At 31.0% G+C, this 16378-nt stretch overlaps 1 protein-coding gene across 1 annotated transcript; it reads left to right on the top strand.

The window, feature by feature from the left end:
* Window positions 1–10762: 10762 nt before the first annotated feature.
* On the top strand, window positions 10763–11982 carry LOC18105604 (mitogen-activated protein kinase kinase 9). The gene has a single exon (XM_006374189.3). The coding sequence runs from the start codon at window positions 10854–10856 to the stop codon at window positions 11823–11825; it is 972 nt and encodes a 323-aa protein (XP_006374251.3). The 5' UTR covers window positions 10763–10853; the 3' UTR covers window positions 11826–11982.
* Window positions 11983–16378: the final 4396 nt, after the last annotated feature.

The following is a 16378-nucleotide window of genomic DNA, read 5'->3' as shown; positions in this document are numbered from 1 at the left end:
AGAGATTTATTGAACAACTGTTATAGCTGTTAAAAGCATGGCTTAAAGGGGAGAAGAGTACATGGAAATTCAGAAATCCATATTTATTATGATCGCTACAAGCTGAGTAGACATGGCCGCAAGCTAGTTTGATTCCTTTCTGGAAGCCATGAATATCCTGGCTTGATTTGGTCCTCTTCCGGCAGTGCTGCTATTGGATATTCGAAGATGGGTTTTTCACTCTCCATGCTGAGCTTCTTGCCCTCTTGATATTCGAAGATCACTTCTTATTTCAGATGCTAAAAAAATACATAATGTTAGCAATAATGAAGATTTTTATATTTATAATTTTCTACATTCCTTTTTTATAATTTTGATGCTTCTTTTGTTAAGCTGAGATCAGCCATTGAAGCCGTCCAGTTTTGGCATTGTTTGCAGCCCCAGCCGTGACAGGAGTTAGAAGTTAGAACTGACTCTTTGATGTGGCCGGAACTGAGATAGGCTGTGATTTTAAGTAGAAAGGTAAATCAATCATGAGTAGATAATGATTTAATTCAAATATATTATATTGATAAGTAGTAAAATTATTTATTTTAGATTTAAGATAAGATCTAATCACACTAAATCAGAATGATGGCTTAAAAAAATTATAATTTTTTATCTGATTATTGGATCGGACTCAAATTTTTATAGGAATTTTTGGATGTTGTTTTTTCTATTATAGCCACTACATCGCTACGCAGATCGTCAGATCTTTAAATATTATAAATCTTATCATAAAGGCCCCTGGTTTTTTGGTAGTTTTGTTATTTTTCTTGTTATTTTTTTATTTCATAATTATGACTGCCAGTTCTTTAGATATAAAAAAAATTTTCTAGACCCTTGATTTTTGATAGTTTTGTTATTTTTCTTGTTATTTTTTTATTTTATAAATTGTTTCGGATTTTATGGTTATTTCCTTCATTTTTTAATGTTTTCATTTTGTTTTCTAATTAAAATCTACTTAGGATTTTATAAAAGAAGAAAAATTTCTTGAGTATTTTTTTAGATAAAATAAAACTGCGAATTTAGATATCAAATCTACAACCTTTTTTTTTCCTATTGAATTTCTATATTCTGTGTCTGTTTGCTGTTTTTAACTTCCGCATGTATCACCATTTGTTCCTCGAAGTGTTTTGCTGCATGCACTTTGGCTTTCTATCAAGGTTGGCATTACAAAGGCCAAAGCATTAAAGTAACTCAGGTATTGAAGTTATAAGTGGAAAATATTTTATATACTTCTCTTTTTGTCGGAAGATCGATTTAAAATTGGTGTTTGTTGATCGGATCTTCAGTAATTAGCGATTAACTTTTTTGTTTTCAATCACTGAAGATTTTAAATTAGTGGTGTTTACTTCCTTTATAACAAATTAATATCGAGCTAATAGAACCATTTAGTAGGTGATCCAGTGATAATAACTTGGGACTAAAGGATTTGCTTTCCCTGTAGTCTTAGGTTCGAGCCATGTGGTTGCTAATATGATGGTCACTGGAAGCTTATATGGTCATTAACTTCAAAGCCGGTGGAATTAATCGAGGTACATGCAAATTAGCTCAGACACCCACATTAATTTTAAAAAAAAAATATCGAGCTAATAGACACAAATGTTAGCTCATCATCATGTGTAGCTGTTTATTTCCAATATAATTCCCAGATTGAATCTAAAAAAAATTATCAATTTGGTTAACAATTATTAATTAGATCATTTTATTAATGTTTGTTAACTTTTTCATCGGTTTTTTTTCCCAAAATAACGACGTTTTATTGCATAAAATAGGAAACATTAGACGGAAATTATTTAGAAAAATATGGAAAACAGTTTGATTAAATTTATAGGTTTAAGACAATGAGTTTTTCCCCTTCGATTAATAACACTAGACTACCTGCTAAACTCGATTATAGTCTTCTTACACAGCCGGTTATTTTGATCTCCTCTCACTCACACACACACACACACATAGAGAAGAAGAAATAAAGCAGATCAAATATTGTTTTTAAAAAGCCATAAAATCAGAGCATTTATAGTTTATTCTATGCGGAAAACTAGATATATGTGGCAGCTTATATATCCATTCTTTCACAGAAAAGACACAGTAAATTAAAGAATACCTGAAATAAGCATGGCGAGAGATGAAACATCAAGGTGGAGGAGGGGAAGGTGTGGATGAGGGGAATGAAGCCTGGTCCGAGAGAACTCTTAAACTCCGGCCATTCCTTCAGTTTACCTGTTGTCTCGAGTCAGACGACATTCCCCCACATCCTCACTTTCCTAAAACAATTAATATGCCCTTTCATTTTGAAACTGCACCATCGGTTTTTTTCCTTGCAGAGGAGAAAAAATAAGTTGCGTAACTAGAAGGGAAGTGACAAATCCACTTGGTTTCTGTGGTGTTAAATAGAAGTTCTATTCGCTGGACTGTTGACTTTGGAGCTCACCTCGTGGAAGGTTGGTGCTTTCTTTATCGTTAAGGCTTGCCAAAATCGATTCTTATGGTTAATATTCTACGGAAGGTTCAATTTCCTCTTCTTTTTTTTTTTTTCCATGGGTATCCAGGCTAATTTGTTCACAGCTCGACTAATCTCACGGGCCATGAAATTAACGATCATGTAAATCTTCAATAGCCCTGAGATTTTTAGAACTCGAACTGATGATCTCTATGGAGCAAACTTAAAGTCTGACTAGTTGAGTTATATATTTCAGAATTTTTTTTTTAAAAAAAAGAATTGCCAGATTAATCTACATAGGTCGATACATCATAAAGAGCAACTGGATTTTCATTATTCGGCTACAAAGGAACATTTTCCATGAAAAAAAAATGAAGAGGAGAAGAACTTGCTGGCCATGGTGGAATCGAAGGAAACGAAAATTAATTTTGTATAAAATATAACCCACTTTACTAAATTTGATCTCTAATTGATTATGTATCTAAAATGTTTGAGGTTTTTGTACCCAACTACAAATAACCTAGCATTTGTGAATGATCTTAAGTGAATATTCATACTCATCATTCATTTTAGAAAATATAATATTATGATATATTAAGGCATTGGTCGGTTATCTATCCTCAGAAGTGAAATTCAGTTGCTCTGTGGCATATCTCATTGAGACTTTTGAGAGTAGAAGCCAGAATTGAGCAGAATTAGGATCAAAATTGTAGTTTAATTGGTCATTTATCATGTTTAATTGGAAATCTCACTCCCAATCACTAATCAAAATTGTAGTTTTACATTCATTTTGGATTGAAGCGAGGATAATGATAGCGTCTCGCTTGTAATTTTTACAGTTTCTATGAAGAGGAACCACCCTAGATCGATTCAAGAGTTGATCGTAGAGTTTGCTTCTTCTTCTTCTTCTTCTTCTTCTTCTTGTTACATTGATGATAATATGTGTTTAATCTTCCATTTGGTTACTTTTTAGGAGCTATTCACTTGATAGTTTTGTGTTGTGAGGGTTAATGAGTAATATAAAATATTATTGAAATCACAAGTAATAATTTAAGTTTTTGAATTAAAATAATTTTTAATATGGTATTAGAGTTTTAAAACTAAGTATTTAGGAGTTTAAATTGTTGTAACCCAATTTTTTATTTTATTTTTATTTTATTTTGTAAAAGTAAAAAAAATGAAATAAATGAAGAATAAATTGAAATTTGGATCATGACAATATAATTAAACGTTTAAGGATTTAATTGAACTTAAAATTAATTTAATTAATAAAATCAGAGGTTTAATCGAAAAAATATCAAAGTTTGGGGATGATTCAGTGACTAAATTTTAAATAGCCACTGCAGAGTAGAAAACGGCGCCGTGTCATAAAACTGTTTATCGCCTTCTTCTTCATCCCAGGGACCGGTTTTGCAGGGATTGTACAGCTACCCATTATCCTCCACGACGCCCTCTCCGGAGGCCACGATATCGATGCCAACAGTCCTAAATCTTCTCAAAGACAGGAGCGAACGTGCCCCATTATCTTGAGGCACGAACAGAGGCCGAAAAAGGAAGAACACAGACAAGCGAAAACTGGGAGGCCGAAAACACGAAAAAACGGTGGACAGAGGAGGAGAACCCATAAAGAACTGGGGACGAATTGGGGAAAAAAACCAGAAAAGCAGGGGGGAAGAAAGCAACCAGTAGAGAGAGAGAGGGACAAAGGAAAATCAGAGGACGCAAACAGGGGAGAGAGAAGGAACCGAGGGGAAGACCAAGGGAGGGAAACCGGATGATGAACTGAGAGAACAAAAAGAACAAAGACGAACGTGAAGAACAGAAAACAAAACAACGAACTGAGAGAACGAAAAGAACATACAAACCAGGGAGAACACCAGGGAGAACAAAAACAAGAAACAAGGGACAGACAGAGAAAGGCCACGAAACCATAAATCACACAAGGCAAGACATAAACAGAGAGGGAGCATCGCCCAGACCAGCACTACCCCAGGTCTTCGTCCTCCAACTGCGTCTGAAGCAGGTCAGTCCCTTTTCATCTCTTCCCCCGTTTTTACAATTTAATTCACGTAGCTCTGTAGCTTTGATTTAATTAACTCTTTGCTGTGCTGCACCTGCACGCGTCATGCGTGCTCCTCTGCCCAGACGGGTCACTGGCGTGGGCCAGTGACCGGGCTGGGCCGGCTGGGTCCATCCCAGCCCGTACTAGTTGGTCCAGACCCAGCCCAAAAAAAACTTAGCCTGGGCCTCGGGCCCAGCTGCCTCAATCCCCTTTATTTTAGTCCTTTTTATTTTGATATTTGATTAAAAAAAAGCCCCTATTTAATATCAAATATCAGAAAATTCCAAAAAAAATTATGGATCCTTTTGAATTTATTCATAGGTTCCTCGTATTTTTTTAGAATATTTCATTGTATATTTGATCTGTGGATTTTTACTGTGAAATGCAAATTCGGTATTTGATACATTTTTTTTTCTTTCTTTCTTTTTAAAATAAAAAATAAAAAAATATGTATGCTTTGTTTTAGATTCATTTTAAGGTTTATTCACTGGCGTCAAAGCCAGGAATATCATACATTTTGTTTTTGCTACATAATATTTAACAACGCCAAAGTTTGAAATATACATACCCGAATATTCATTGGCGTCAAAGTCAGGAATATTATAGGCAAATCTTCAAATATAAAAACACAACAAACTCTTAGTAATTTAAGACAAAACCAGCGATGCAGTGTACCTCAGGTAGAACGCTTAAGAGGTGATAATATCTTTTCTTTTGCGTAACCAGTCCCGTAAGTTAGGGTTTCTAATGACCATAATACTAGGAAGCGATTCCTTAAACGAGACCTTTTTTCAAAAGAACAAGATGTCAGAAATTATGTTCTTTTCTAGAATTTAATTTTTTAAGGTCGTCAATGTAAAGTGTGATATTTATTTAATATAATTAAATTAACAAAATTAAATGTAAAGTAGTTATGATTTGTGCAAGTGAAAACCATTCTTGAAATTAAGATTGTGAGTTCGAGATACTTCTTTCTACAATAAATAAATTTTAAAATAGAGGAATTTGAAGTGTGAGGACATGCTTAAATACATTGTCATTGATTTGTCATTATTAGCTTGAAGATTATTTTTGTCGTGAAGAAGCCTTTGAGTGCTTAATTTCATTGTCGGGGATTGCTTTCAAGGCTTTTCTAAATGCTTTGCGTATCTGTCAGAATGTTTGCGTTTTGTGCCGTGGAAGACTATTCCATAGAGCAAAGATGAACGCAGCTGCTAACCCAGTTGAATTGTTTTTTGTTTTCTCTGCAATAAACAATTGACTGTTAAAGTAGAATTCCAAATTAGGAAGGTGAGTCGAAGGGACAGGCTCCCCGGAAGGATGAGCTCAAAACTTTTAAACAAATACGACTTCGTATTATATATATATATATATATATATATATATATATATATATATATATATATATATATATTGTTCTAACATAGTATAAAGTTAGAGAGTCAAATTGACCCAAGACTGGAAGAAGGAAGAGGATAACTGAAAGAGGGGAAACAGACACCCTTATTGATCACATGTTTAAATGATAACAGGCATGTTTTTTTTTTTTTCTAGGAAAATGCGAATGCCTGAATATTCAAATGGTTGGCAGTTTGGCACCGTTTATTAGAATTTTAATTCTATAGGACTTTTCGCATTTAAAAGCCTTCGCAATGAACACCATCTGCTTAGCGCAGTCGTTCTGGCCTCCCACGCGCGGCCTTCAAATTCCCTCTTCCGGGTCCCTCGAGACGAAAACCACGAGCCAAAACACCGGGTATGGCCAGTTTATTACCGGTGACTTTTTTTTTTTTTTTCCTTTCATTTTCTTTTTGACCTTTAAAAAGCTAAATTCAGCTCTTGTTTGTTGTTGTTGTTGATATTTTAGAATTTATTCTTTTAGTTTTTATTTTTTATTTTAGTTTTTGTTTTAAGTTTTATTTGTTTTATTAATTTAACTATTCAATTCTATTTTATATATATAATGTTTTTTGATTCGATCTTTTTATTTTTTATTTTTTATTTTTTTTCCTAGCTTCTATGTCAAAGTTTTTTTTTAATTTTATCATTTAAATCAAGTTTATGATTTTTTTTCAATAATAATAATATTAATTTCATTTTGGTCCTTATTCTTTTGATTTCTTATATGTTTTCTTTGAACTTTTGTCAAAAAATTTATAATTTTTTTATTTTATCCATCAAATCAAGTTCATGATATTTGTTATTTCAATAATAATTATTATTATAATAGTTGTAATGATAATAATAATAGTAACAATGATAATGATACTAATAATATTATTAAGATAGTAATAATGGCGATAACAATAATAATTATTATAGTAATAGTAGTAGTTTATTATGATGGTAATAGTGGTTATGATATCAATAAATATGGCAATAATAGTAATAATTTATTATGATTGTAATAGTGACTATGGTATCAATAATTGTGACGATAATAGTAATAATTATGAAAATAATGTTAATAATAATTAAAATAATAGTAGTAGTAGTAATAATAGTATTAATGTTTTTAATAGTAATAGTAGTAATAATAACAGTAATAGTAATAGTATTGTAATAATTATAATAATATTTATAATAGTAATGATTATAGTGATAATAATGGATAATAATAATAATAAAGATAATAACAGTGATAATAGTGATAATTCATCATTTAATGTTAAATTTGTTGTGGATTGACCTTTATCGTTTTTTCATGTATGATATTTCCAATCTAATAACTCGAGTTACGAGTTTGAAAAGTTGATGTGGCCCAACATCATTTTTTTTATTTTTTATCTTATTGTTTATTTTTTCTATTTCATTATTCATTATTAATTTTTAAAATAAAAACCAGTTATTCAGGATTTTTTAAACCTATTAAATAAATAAATTTACATTGGAAACTTGTACGAGATAAATATATAAATCATGAGATTCGAAGAAAATCAATTATATATTCCCATTTGATGGATGTTGATGGGAGACAATGTAAAAAATAAAAATCAATTATATATTTCCATTTGATGGAGACGATGCATGTAGGCCTAATTTACATCAATTTAGTCTGCCACGCACACTATGAACTCAACATCAACTAACTAAAATAGAAATAGGAAGAGAGAGGGAAGCATCACCACATAGAAAATAAGCTGAAAACAAACAAAAATAATTCTATTGCTTATATACTATAATACAAAATAAATAAAAAATATTCCATGGTGATGCCGATGTGCATCATCACCATCATGGTTGATTTTAAATAATCGAAATTCCAAAGTCTTGAAAGATATGTAAAAACGGCTAGATTCAAGTGACTCATTGTGTATGTCTATGGCCGCCTTTGGCAGCACCCTCCATTGTTAATGCAGCAGCTTCTTGTACTCTTCCTTGCTAAAGCAGTTCTTTGTGTACAGGCTTCGTTAATCCTTGATTGATAGCTCAATCTAATTGAATTATTAAATTTTATTGAATTGAAATCTGGGTCCGACCTGATCTCACGGATTCCTCTGGTGTAAGTCACAACTGGGATGGATCAAAGAGTTGACTTAGAGATGAGAATTTATTGAAAATGTATTCAACAGTTACATCTCGAGTCTTTAGTTTAGATTTCTAGCTCGGAAATTATGAGGAAGAACACTATTAATTATTTCCAAGATCCCAAAAGTCCAGAGAATTTAGTGTTTACTAATGGAAGGAAAGGATAAATCCTATTAGTTTTTTTCTTTTTTCTTTTTTCTAACCATCGGAGTATTGTTTAACTACTTTTTAGGTATATGGAATCTCTTGAACGTAGAACTTTTATATCCGAATATAAAATTATTTATATTTGAATATGTTTATTGATAAAAAAAAAATATGTAATCAATGTCTTTGAATTTGAATTAGAACTATAATAGGAGAAGTTAAATGCACTTAAACGTGAATCTCCTTATCCATGTTTAAATAGCTAGAAAACTATTAGAACAAACCCCAAATTAATCCTCCAACTATCTACTAATTCTCAATTGAATTTTCGAATTGTATATTTTCATATTAGGTATTAAAGTGTTAGAGGTTCCTCAGTCCTAATGCATGTTAATAATGTTGTGAAAAGTTTGACGTTTTCCATTAAAAAAGTGGGAGGATTTCAGATCTAGAAGTATTTGGCCTCGTGTTTCAAACATGATTATTTAAAAAAAAAATTAATTTTTTAATATGTTTAGATTGTTTTAATGTATTGTTGTCAAAAATAAATCTTAAAAAATTAAAAAAAATATATTATTTTAATACATTTCCGATAGAAAAGCACTTTAAAACCACTGTTTCAAACACCTACTTAAAACTCACATGTAGAATGAATCGTGCATTAACATTAAGGACTTAATTGAAAAAAGTTTAGTTGCAGAACTACATGGAGAATCCGTTTAGAATATCAAATTAATTTGATATTTTTCCCAAATTAATTATATCCATTGAAAATTATGTTCTACCGGTTACAACTTGAAAGATACTAGCTATTTTAATAATTATTTTGGTAAAAAAAATAAATATACATGCTTTTCTAAATAGTTGTTTTAAAAACAAAATTCTAATTATAAAAGGGAAAAACTAAAAAAAATATTACAAAAAAAAAAATAAGAAAAAAATAATGATAAATATAGCAAGTGTACTAAATATGTCAAATGTAAAAAAAAAATCTATTTTTTTTTAAAGCCAAAAATCACATATTTGTCACGACAATAGTACCTGCTACAGTAAAAAATTAAACAAAAGATTTTAATTATGTAATTTGTAATTAAGTGAAAAAAATAGTTAAACCTAATCCCTTATTCATTGCATTAATTTCCTCCTTTGGCGCCACTTGATGCTGCTGGCTTCACGATATTAAGAGAATAATCCCAGCTCTAACCCATCTATCCCACGTTATTAATATTAACAAGAGGCCCTATCTTAGATTAAGAGCGTGTTTGGCAGTATAGTTGCGGGTGCTTTTCAAATAGCTTTTCCTGCCGAAATACATGCCAATGATGTTTTTTCATTTTTTAAAAATCATTTTTGATATCAGCACATCAAAACGATCCAAAAAGTACAAACCGCACTCAATTTTAGCAAAAAACAAATTCAAAATTTGACGAAACGCAGTTACAAATGCAATGTCAAACAGACCCTAAATCGGGCCAATTGCATTATTTTATTTGTTATTATAATTAATCATCATTATATAAATACCAACCCTTAATCATTTGCAAGGAAATATATAGTTGAAATGTCTTCGGCTCGATCTTGCACATACCGATTCCATTCCTTCAAAATCTAGGTCAACAAATCTAACCTAACTCATAGCTTGAAGTTTGAAGGGAAGAGCAAAGCATCTTGTGATACAAAATGAGGAAAAGATAAGAACAATGGCTGCTTATAATGGATATGATGGGCGTGGTAACATTTGTACTATGGACTATATTAATTACCACTTAATTTATGCAAAATATTGTGGGCAATTTGGGTGGGCGTTGTGGATAATATATTTTTAGATTAAGAGTCCATCAACTTGAGATTCATTAGCAATTATATATTTGCATGTGAGTCGGGGTGGACAGTCATTTTTATAAAATTATTTATATTAAAATTTGTTTGGGAGTGTGGTTGCGGTTATTTTTTAAATTGATTTTTATTTAGAAATATATCAAAATAATGCTATTTTATTTTTAAAAAATTATTTTTGACATCAGCGCATCAAAATGATCTGAAAACACTGAAAAAATATTAATTTAAAATAAAAAATAAAAAAATTTCAAATTTTAAAAGTGTTTTTTAAAAATATTAATTTAAAGTGCTATTCTAGTTTAAACTTTAAACTCGGTTAATTTTGAAGTTTTTATGAATCCGGTGCATTAAACTAAATACATGGCGTTAAATCGTGGTTTCGATCATTTTTTAATGAAAAATTATAATTATAATAATTTACTAAAAATAACTAATTTCTAGGGCCATAACTATTTTATGACTCGATAACCACAACACAAGACCAAAAATTATATATGATTAGCATTATAAAATGATAATAAATTAAATTAATTGTAGATTAAGATTAGAATTAAAAGAAAACGAAATGGCTGGTTATTATTATTAAATGGATGCACTAAAAAGTAAAAAGTAGCCACCATCAATCAAACGGCACTCCTCCTAGAAAACAAAACTCTTCTCAATTTTTATACACCCACCACGCCCTTCCTTCCACCATCCTTCCAAGAAAAAAAATCATCCACGTGCTTTTCTTGTTTCCACTTGTATAAGAATCCCCCACTTCCTCGTTTCCTTTAACCACTCCAAAAACATCATACATTTTCCCCTGAACACATGGCCCTTGTCCGTGAACGCCGACAGATTAACCTCCGTCTCCCCGAACTCTCCGACTGCCGCCCCCGCTTCCCTTTACCTCTCCCTCCCACATCCACCACCACCACCACCACAACCAGCAACAACTCCTCTAACATATCGTGCAATGATATTGAGAAAATACATGTGCTAGGCCATGGTAATGGTGGCACGGTCTATAAAGTACGGCATAAGAGGAATTCGCAAATTTATGCACTTAAAGTTGTGCATGGAGATAGTGACCCACTAGTGCGCCGCCAGATCTACAGAGAAATCGAGATCCTTCGCCGTACAGATTCTCCCTATATTGTTCAGTGCCATGGAAGTTATGAAAAACCATCTGGGGACATCGGGATTGTGATGGAATACATGGAATTGGGGACACTTGATTCAATTCTGCAAAAATATGGTGCGTTTGATGAGTCCAAACTGTCACATGTGGCGCGGCAGGTTCTGCATGGTCTTAGTTATTTACATGGCCAGAAGATCATTCATAGAGACATCAAGCCTTCGAATTTGCTGGTTAACAAGGACATGGAAGTGAAGATTGCTGATTTTGGTGTTAGTAAAATCATGCAACGTACGCTAGATGCTTGTAATTCCTATGTTGGTACCTGTGCTTACATGAGTCCTGAGAGGTTTGATCCTGATACCTACGGTGTGAATTACGATGGTTATGCCGGTGATATTTGGAGCTTGGGACTTACTCTGATGGAACTTTATTTGGGTCATTTTCCATTTCTTCCACCGGGTCAAAGACCCGATTGGGCTACTCTTATGTGTGCTATTTGTTTCGGCGATCCGCCGAGCTTGCCGGAGGGAGCATCTGAGGAGTTCCGGGACTTTATTCAGTGTTGTTTGCAGAAGGAGTCTAGTAAGAGGTGGACGACATCTCAACTATTGTCTCACCCTTTTGTATGCAAAAATCCAATATCCGATTTAGTGGACTTGTGATTTGACCCGAATGCCCAGTTAATTTCTTGGGCTGGGAACATATTTTTAGAATTTTCTTTCATTTGTACATTCTCTTTATCTGAAGCTTTTGTAGCTTTTGTTCATTCAAGCAGTGAAACTGCTCTTGAAATGAGAGGAATTTTATTTTTTTATATCATATCTATTTTTGCACCTTTATATATATATATATATATTATTTTATTTTTAATTTTAATTTTTTTTTTATTTTTTTTGGCTTCTGGAAGAGCTAATCATGGTGGGCATTATCCAATGGTGTCAAGACATTTCCAGGACCTAGGATTTTTATATGATTCCATCCATGCGTAGCGATTTTCAGTCACTTTTCTTGTCTTGTGGATTAATTTAATAAATTTGGGGCAGTATTATACTGTGTCTATTTTTGCATTCAAACAATGTTTTTAAATATTTTTATTTCAAAATAATTTTTTATATAATTTTGGATTGTGATGATATTAAATATTAATTTTTATAAATAAAAAGATATTATTTTAATATATTTTCAAGTAAAAAACACTCTAAAAAATAATTACCACTACAATCACAAATATTAACTTATTTTAAAAAATAAAATATTCTTCAATAAAGTAATACATTCTACAAGCGTGGCTGGTATGTATGTTTCTACAATATGATCAAGACGTGAGAAACTTATTGCCAAATTGATAATTTAGGGGTTTTTCTACAATAATTTCTAATGTAAAGGTTTTTTAGGGGAATAAATATTTTTTTAATTATTTTTATTTTTTATTTTGTATCATAATAATGTTTTTCTAGGGAATTGTTTCCAAATTTATTTTTTTATATTCAGTATTATTATGATTTTTTAGTTTTTTTTTTATATATAGGTTGTAATAATGTTGTAATAACGTTTTGATAAGTGAATATATGAAAGAATTATAAAATTAAGTATTTTAAGATTTTTTCTATAATTATAGTGTTTTTTTTATCTTTGAGAATTTTAATTTATATCAAACTTAAATGCTCATTTTTGCGTCAATTTCCTTCTATCCAAGATAATGTCACTAAAATAATGTGATAAAAAATGTTGGACACCAAAAGGGTAGCGAATAAAAGGAAGGAAAAATATTTAAACAAGAAAAAAAAACAAATTTAAAAACACAACCAAGAAAAAAACTAATTTAAAAACACAACCAAGGATGCTGACAAACAATATCATAATAACATGATACCTGTTTTTCAAAAGAAATTTCCTCCAATCATAAATTTATTATCATGTTTAGTGAGGTGTAATGCTTTGTAAAGTTTTTTTTTTTTATTCGATTTATTTTTAGATTGATAAAGTTGAATAGATTATATTAGATTAACTTCTACATGGTTTAATTTTAAACTTTATCTAGAGAAAGAAATCTGGATAGAGAGTGCGGAATCAAGATTAAATGTTGAAAATGTTTAGCTTAGAAAAACCCTTTTTTTCTATTTTTCATATTAGTTTTCTATAATTTTGAATTTTACACTTCCTTAATAAAATTCCTTAATAAAAGATGCTTTAATTAAGCATTAATTTGTGCTTATAAAAGCGCAACAATTTAAAAAAACAAAAAAAAAAAGACAAATCACTATAGCAATCCCTAATTATTTGCTCCTTAATAAAACAGTATTTTTCCTGTGGTGTGTTTCTTAATTTTGCTGGAATTTTGTGCATAATTACTCCCTGCATGTTTGTAATTTCTATATAACACACTGCCACGTTTATTTTGGGTGAGCAGATCCAGCTGTTTTTAGATCACCACATAGACTCTCATTAGGTGGGTGTGTGGGCCCTCTCCACTTTCCAGCTAAAAGCGTGCACGAGAGAGTTAGGGAACACTGATCAGCTCCATTAATTTTCACGTGCAATGTGATAAAATATTGGGCTTTGAGCCTATCGAAATCCGTAGAAGATTTGTCCGTTGGGAATTGTTTCGTCGGGTAGATTATTTGTTTTTCTTTTGAAAACTATATATTTGCGATGATGGTACAAAATCATGTGTAAAAATAAATTTTTTTATGGTTAAATTATGAGTTAACATCATAAATGTGGATAAATTGAGCAATTAACATAAAAAAAATTTATAAATTAACATAACATTAAATTTTTTTCATGAAATAGTACACTTTTAGATGTTGAGGTACTGAATAGCAATAAAATTTTAATTGATATTACGGTTCACAATCTGAATCGTAACATCAATTAGATTCAGGACTAATCGGTCAACCAATTTGTAATGATTAGTTAAACCAGTTGATCATTTTAAAAATAACAAGAAAAATCATAAAACTGTCAAATTCATTACCTCGAGATGATATTTTTAAAATCTAAAGATCCGATGGTTGAAATAATGATCTCATTATTATATTAAAAAAAACAGCATCCAAAAATTTCTATAAAAATTTAAGCGAATCCAATTATCGGACTAAAAATTATGTACATTTCTAATCATCATTGTTGTTAGATCTAATTACTAGGTCTGAATTAGGTGTTTATTTAATTAAATTCACTGGACATGGTAAAGGAAGTTGATATCGTAATGAAAGAATCTGGCACAATTTTCACATCACTGAATAACATGTTTCTTTTCTAATTATTGCATAGACTACAAGCACCATGTTATTACTTAAGTTGCAGCAAAGAGATTCATGATCATATGAGGCCATAAATATTATAGTTTTTCCTCTCTTTTTTGCTAGTAAATTGGAAGGCTCATTGGATTGAACTTATTACCTTTGAATTTAAGTCCATGGTTCCCAAGGAAAATAAACAAATTTCTTGTTTAAATTCTTGAGATGAGTTTATCCAAATTATCTTTCGCATAAATGTGGATAAATTGGGTAATTAGTATATAAAATAAAAATAAAAATAAATTAAAGTAAAAAGTTTTGGTGAAATAATATATTTTTAGATGTCGCAATTCTAAACAATAAAAAAAATTTAATTGATGTCGCGATTCATAACAATGACATCAATTGAATTCAAGACTAATCGGCCAACCAGTTTGTTATAGTCAATTAAATCGGTAGATCAATTTAAAAATAATAAGAAAAATCATAAAACTATCAAAATCATTACCTCGAGGTAATATTTTTAAAATCTAAAGATTTGATAGTCGAAGTAATGATCCCATTATTATACTAAGAAAAACAGTCTTCGAAAACTCCTATAAAAAATTAAGCGTAATCTAATGGTCGAATCAAAAGTTATGGTCATTTTGAGTCACCATTTTAGTTCGGCACAATCAGAGCTTCTCTCAGGCCTAGACTTGTCTCATTGGTCAAGAAATGCATCTCGTAGGCCATCCACATAATTTGTTTAAGGCAGATTCTCATCTAGTTATGATAAACTCAAACTCGGCTGCTTAAAATTACCTGTTATCACAAGTCTGACTACATCATAGACACTCATAAAACATATTTAGAAGAAAAAATTCATAAAATTATGGTTTTTCTATGAAATGGTTGATCGGTTCATAGAACTAAAACAACTGGCTAACCAGTTGAGCCAGAAGATTAGTAGTGAAAGTATGAAATTACATGTTAAATTATCATATTTTTAAAACACGACATGTTTAAATATAATTAATAAGAAGCGCAACAACTATTTTTAACGTTTGAAAGTATTGATATTTAGTAAATTTTATGTTTTAAATCAGTTACAAGATAAAAGTGTATTATTTCTCTAATTTTTTTAAATAATATTATTCAACTAAAAATTTAATTCACTGTGCCATTTTTTTTTTTTTATAATCCCAAAAATGTGTTCCATTAGGAATGGAAGCTTGCAAGAAAACTTTGCCATCCACAGAGGAAGACTGATTTGACACTTGTAGTAGAAATGGAACTTCGATATACTTTTTTTTTTTTCTTTTTTTTTTTTTTTTTAGCGTGGGGTCGAAGTGGTTGCTTCTGGACAGCTTCGATCCACAAAAGCCGGGTAATAAAGTATAAGACGAGTCAGCAAAAATCTTAATCAATATCTGGGTGCATGCACGTGAGTACACTTGCCACTAGGCAACAAACTAGTTGCTAGTCATCATGGATGATGCCATGCGCCATTGCTTTCCTAAAGTGATTTTCAGCTCATGCATAGGTGGTAGATAGGCCGCCATAGCCAAGGGTAAATTGCTACTCAAACGTTGTTTTCATGACATTTACAGCTAAAACTTTGGTCATTTTAATCCAAAATGTATAATTAATATATGCATTTTATATATATATATATATGATTTTGGTATATTTAATATGTTTCTTCAACTTTTTTTTTTTTTTTAACATGGGTATCCGGGCTAGATTGCATGCACCTCGACTAATCCCACGGGCCCTGAAGTTAACGACCATATAAGCCTCCAGTAGCCATCATATGAGTAACCACAGGGCTCGAACCTGAGACCACAAAAGGAGCAAACCTCTTGATTTCAAATTCTTACCACTGGACCACCACCTAAATGGTTTGTTTCTTCAACTTAAGTTTGCAAAAAAGCTTGAACTTATTCAATATATAAACTAATAAAAATAATTATAACTTTATATTTTAAATT

This window comes from Populus trichocarpa, chromosome 15 (genome assembly GCF_000002775.5).
Source record: "Populus trichocarpa isolate Nisqually-1 chromosome 15, P.trichocarpa_v4.1, whole genome shotgun sequence".
In the NCBI taxonomy this organism is placed as follows: Eukaryota; Viridiplantae; Streptophyta; class Magnoliopsida; order Malpighiales; family Salicaceae; genus Populus; species Populus trichocarpa.
The sequence above is the reverse complement of the archived record's forward strand: the minus strand, read 5'-3'. Positions and strand labels throughout refer to the sequence as shown.

Bases quoted from the DNA above. Each gene is read 5' to 3' on its own strand.
- LOC18105604 (XM_006374189.3), top strand. From the start codon at position 10,854: ATGGCCCTTGTCCGTGAACGCCGACAGATTAACCTCCGTCTCCCCGAA.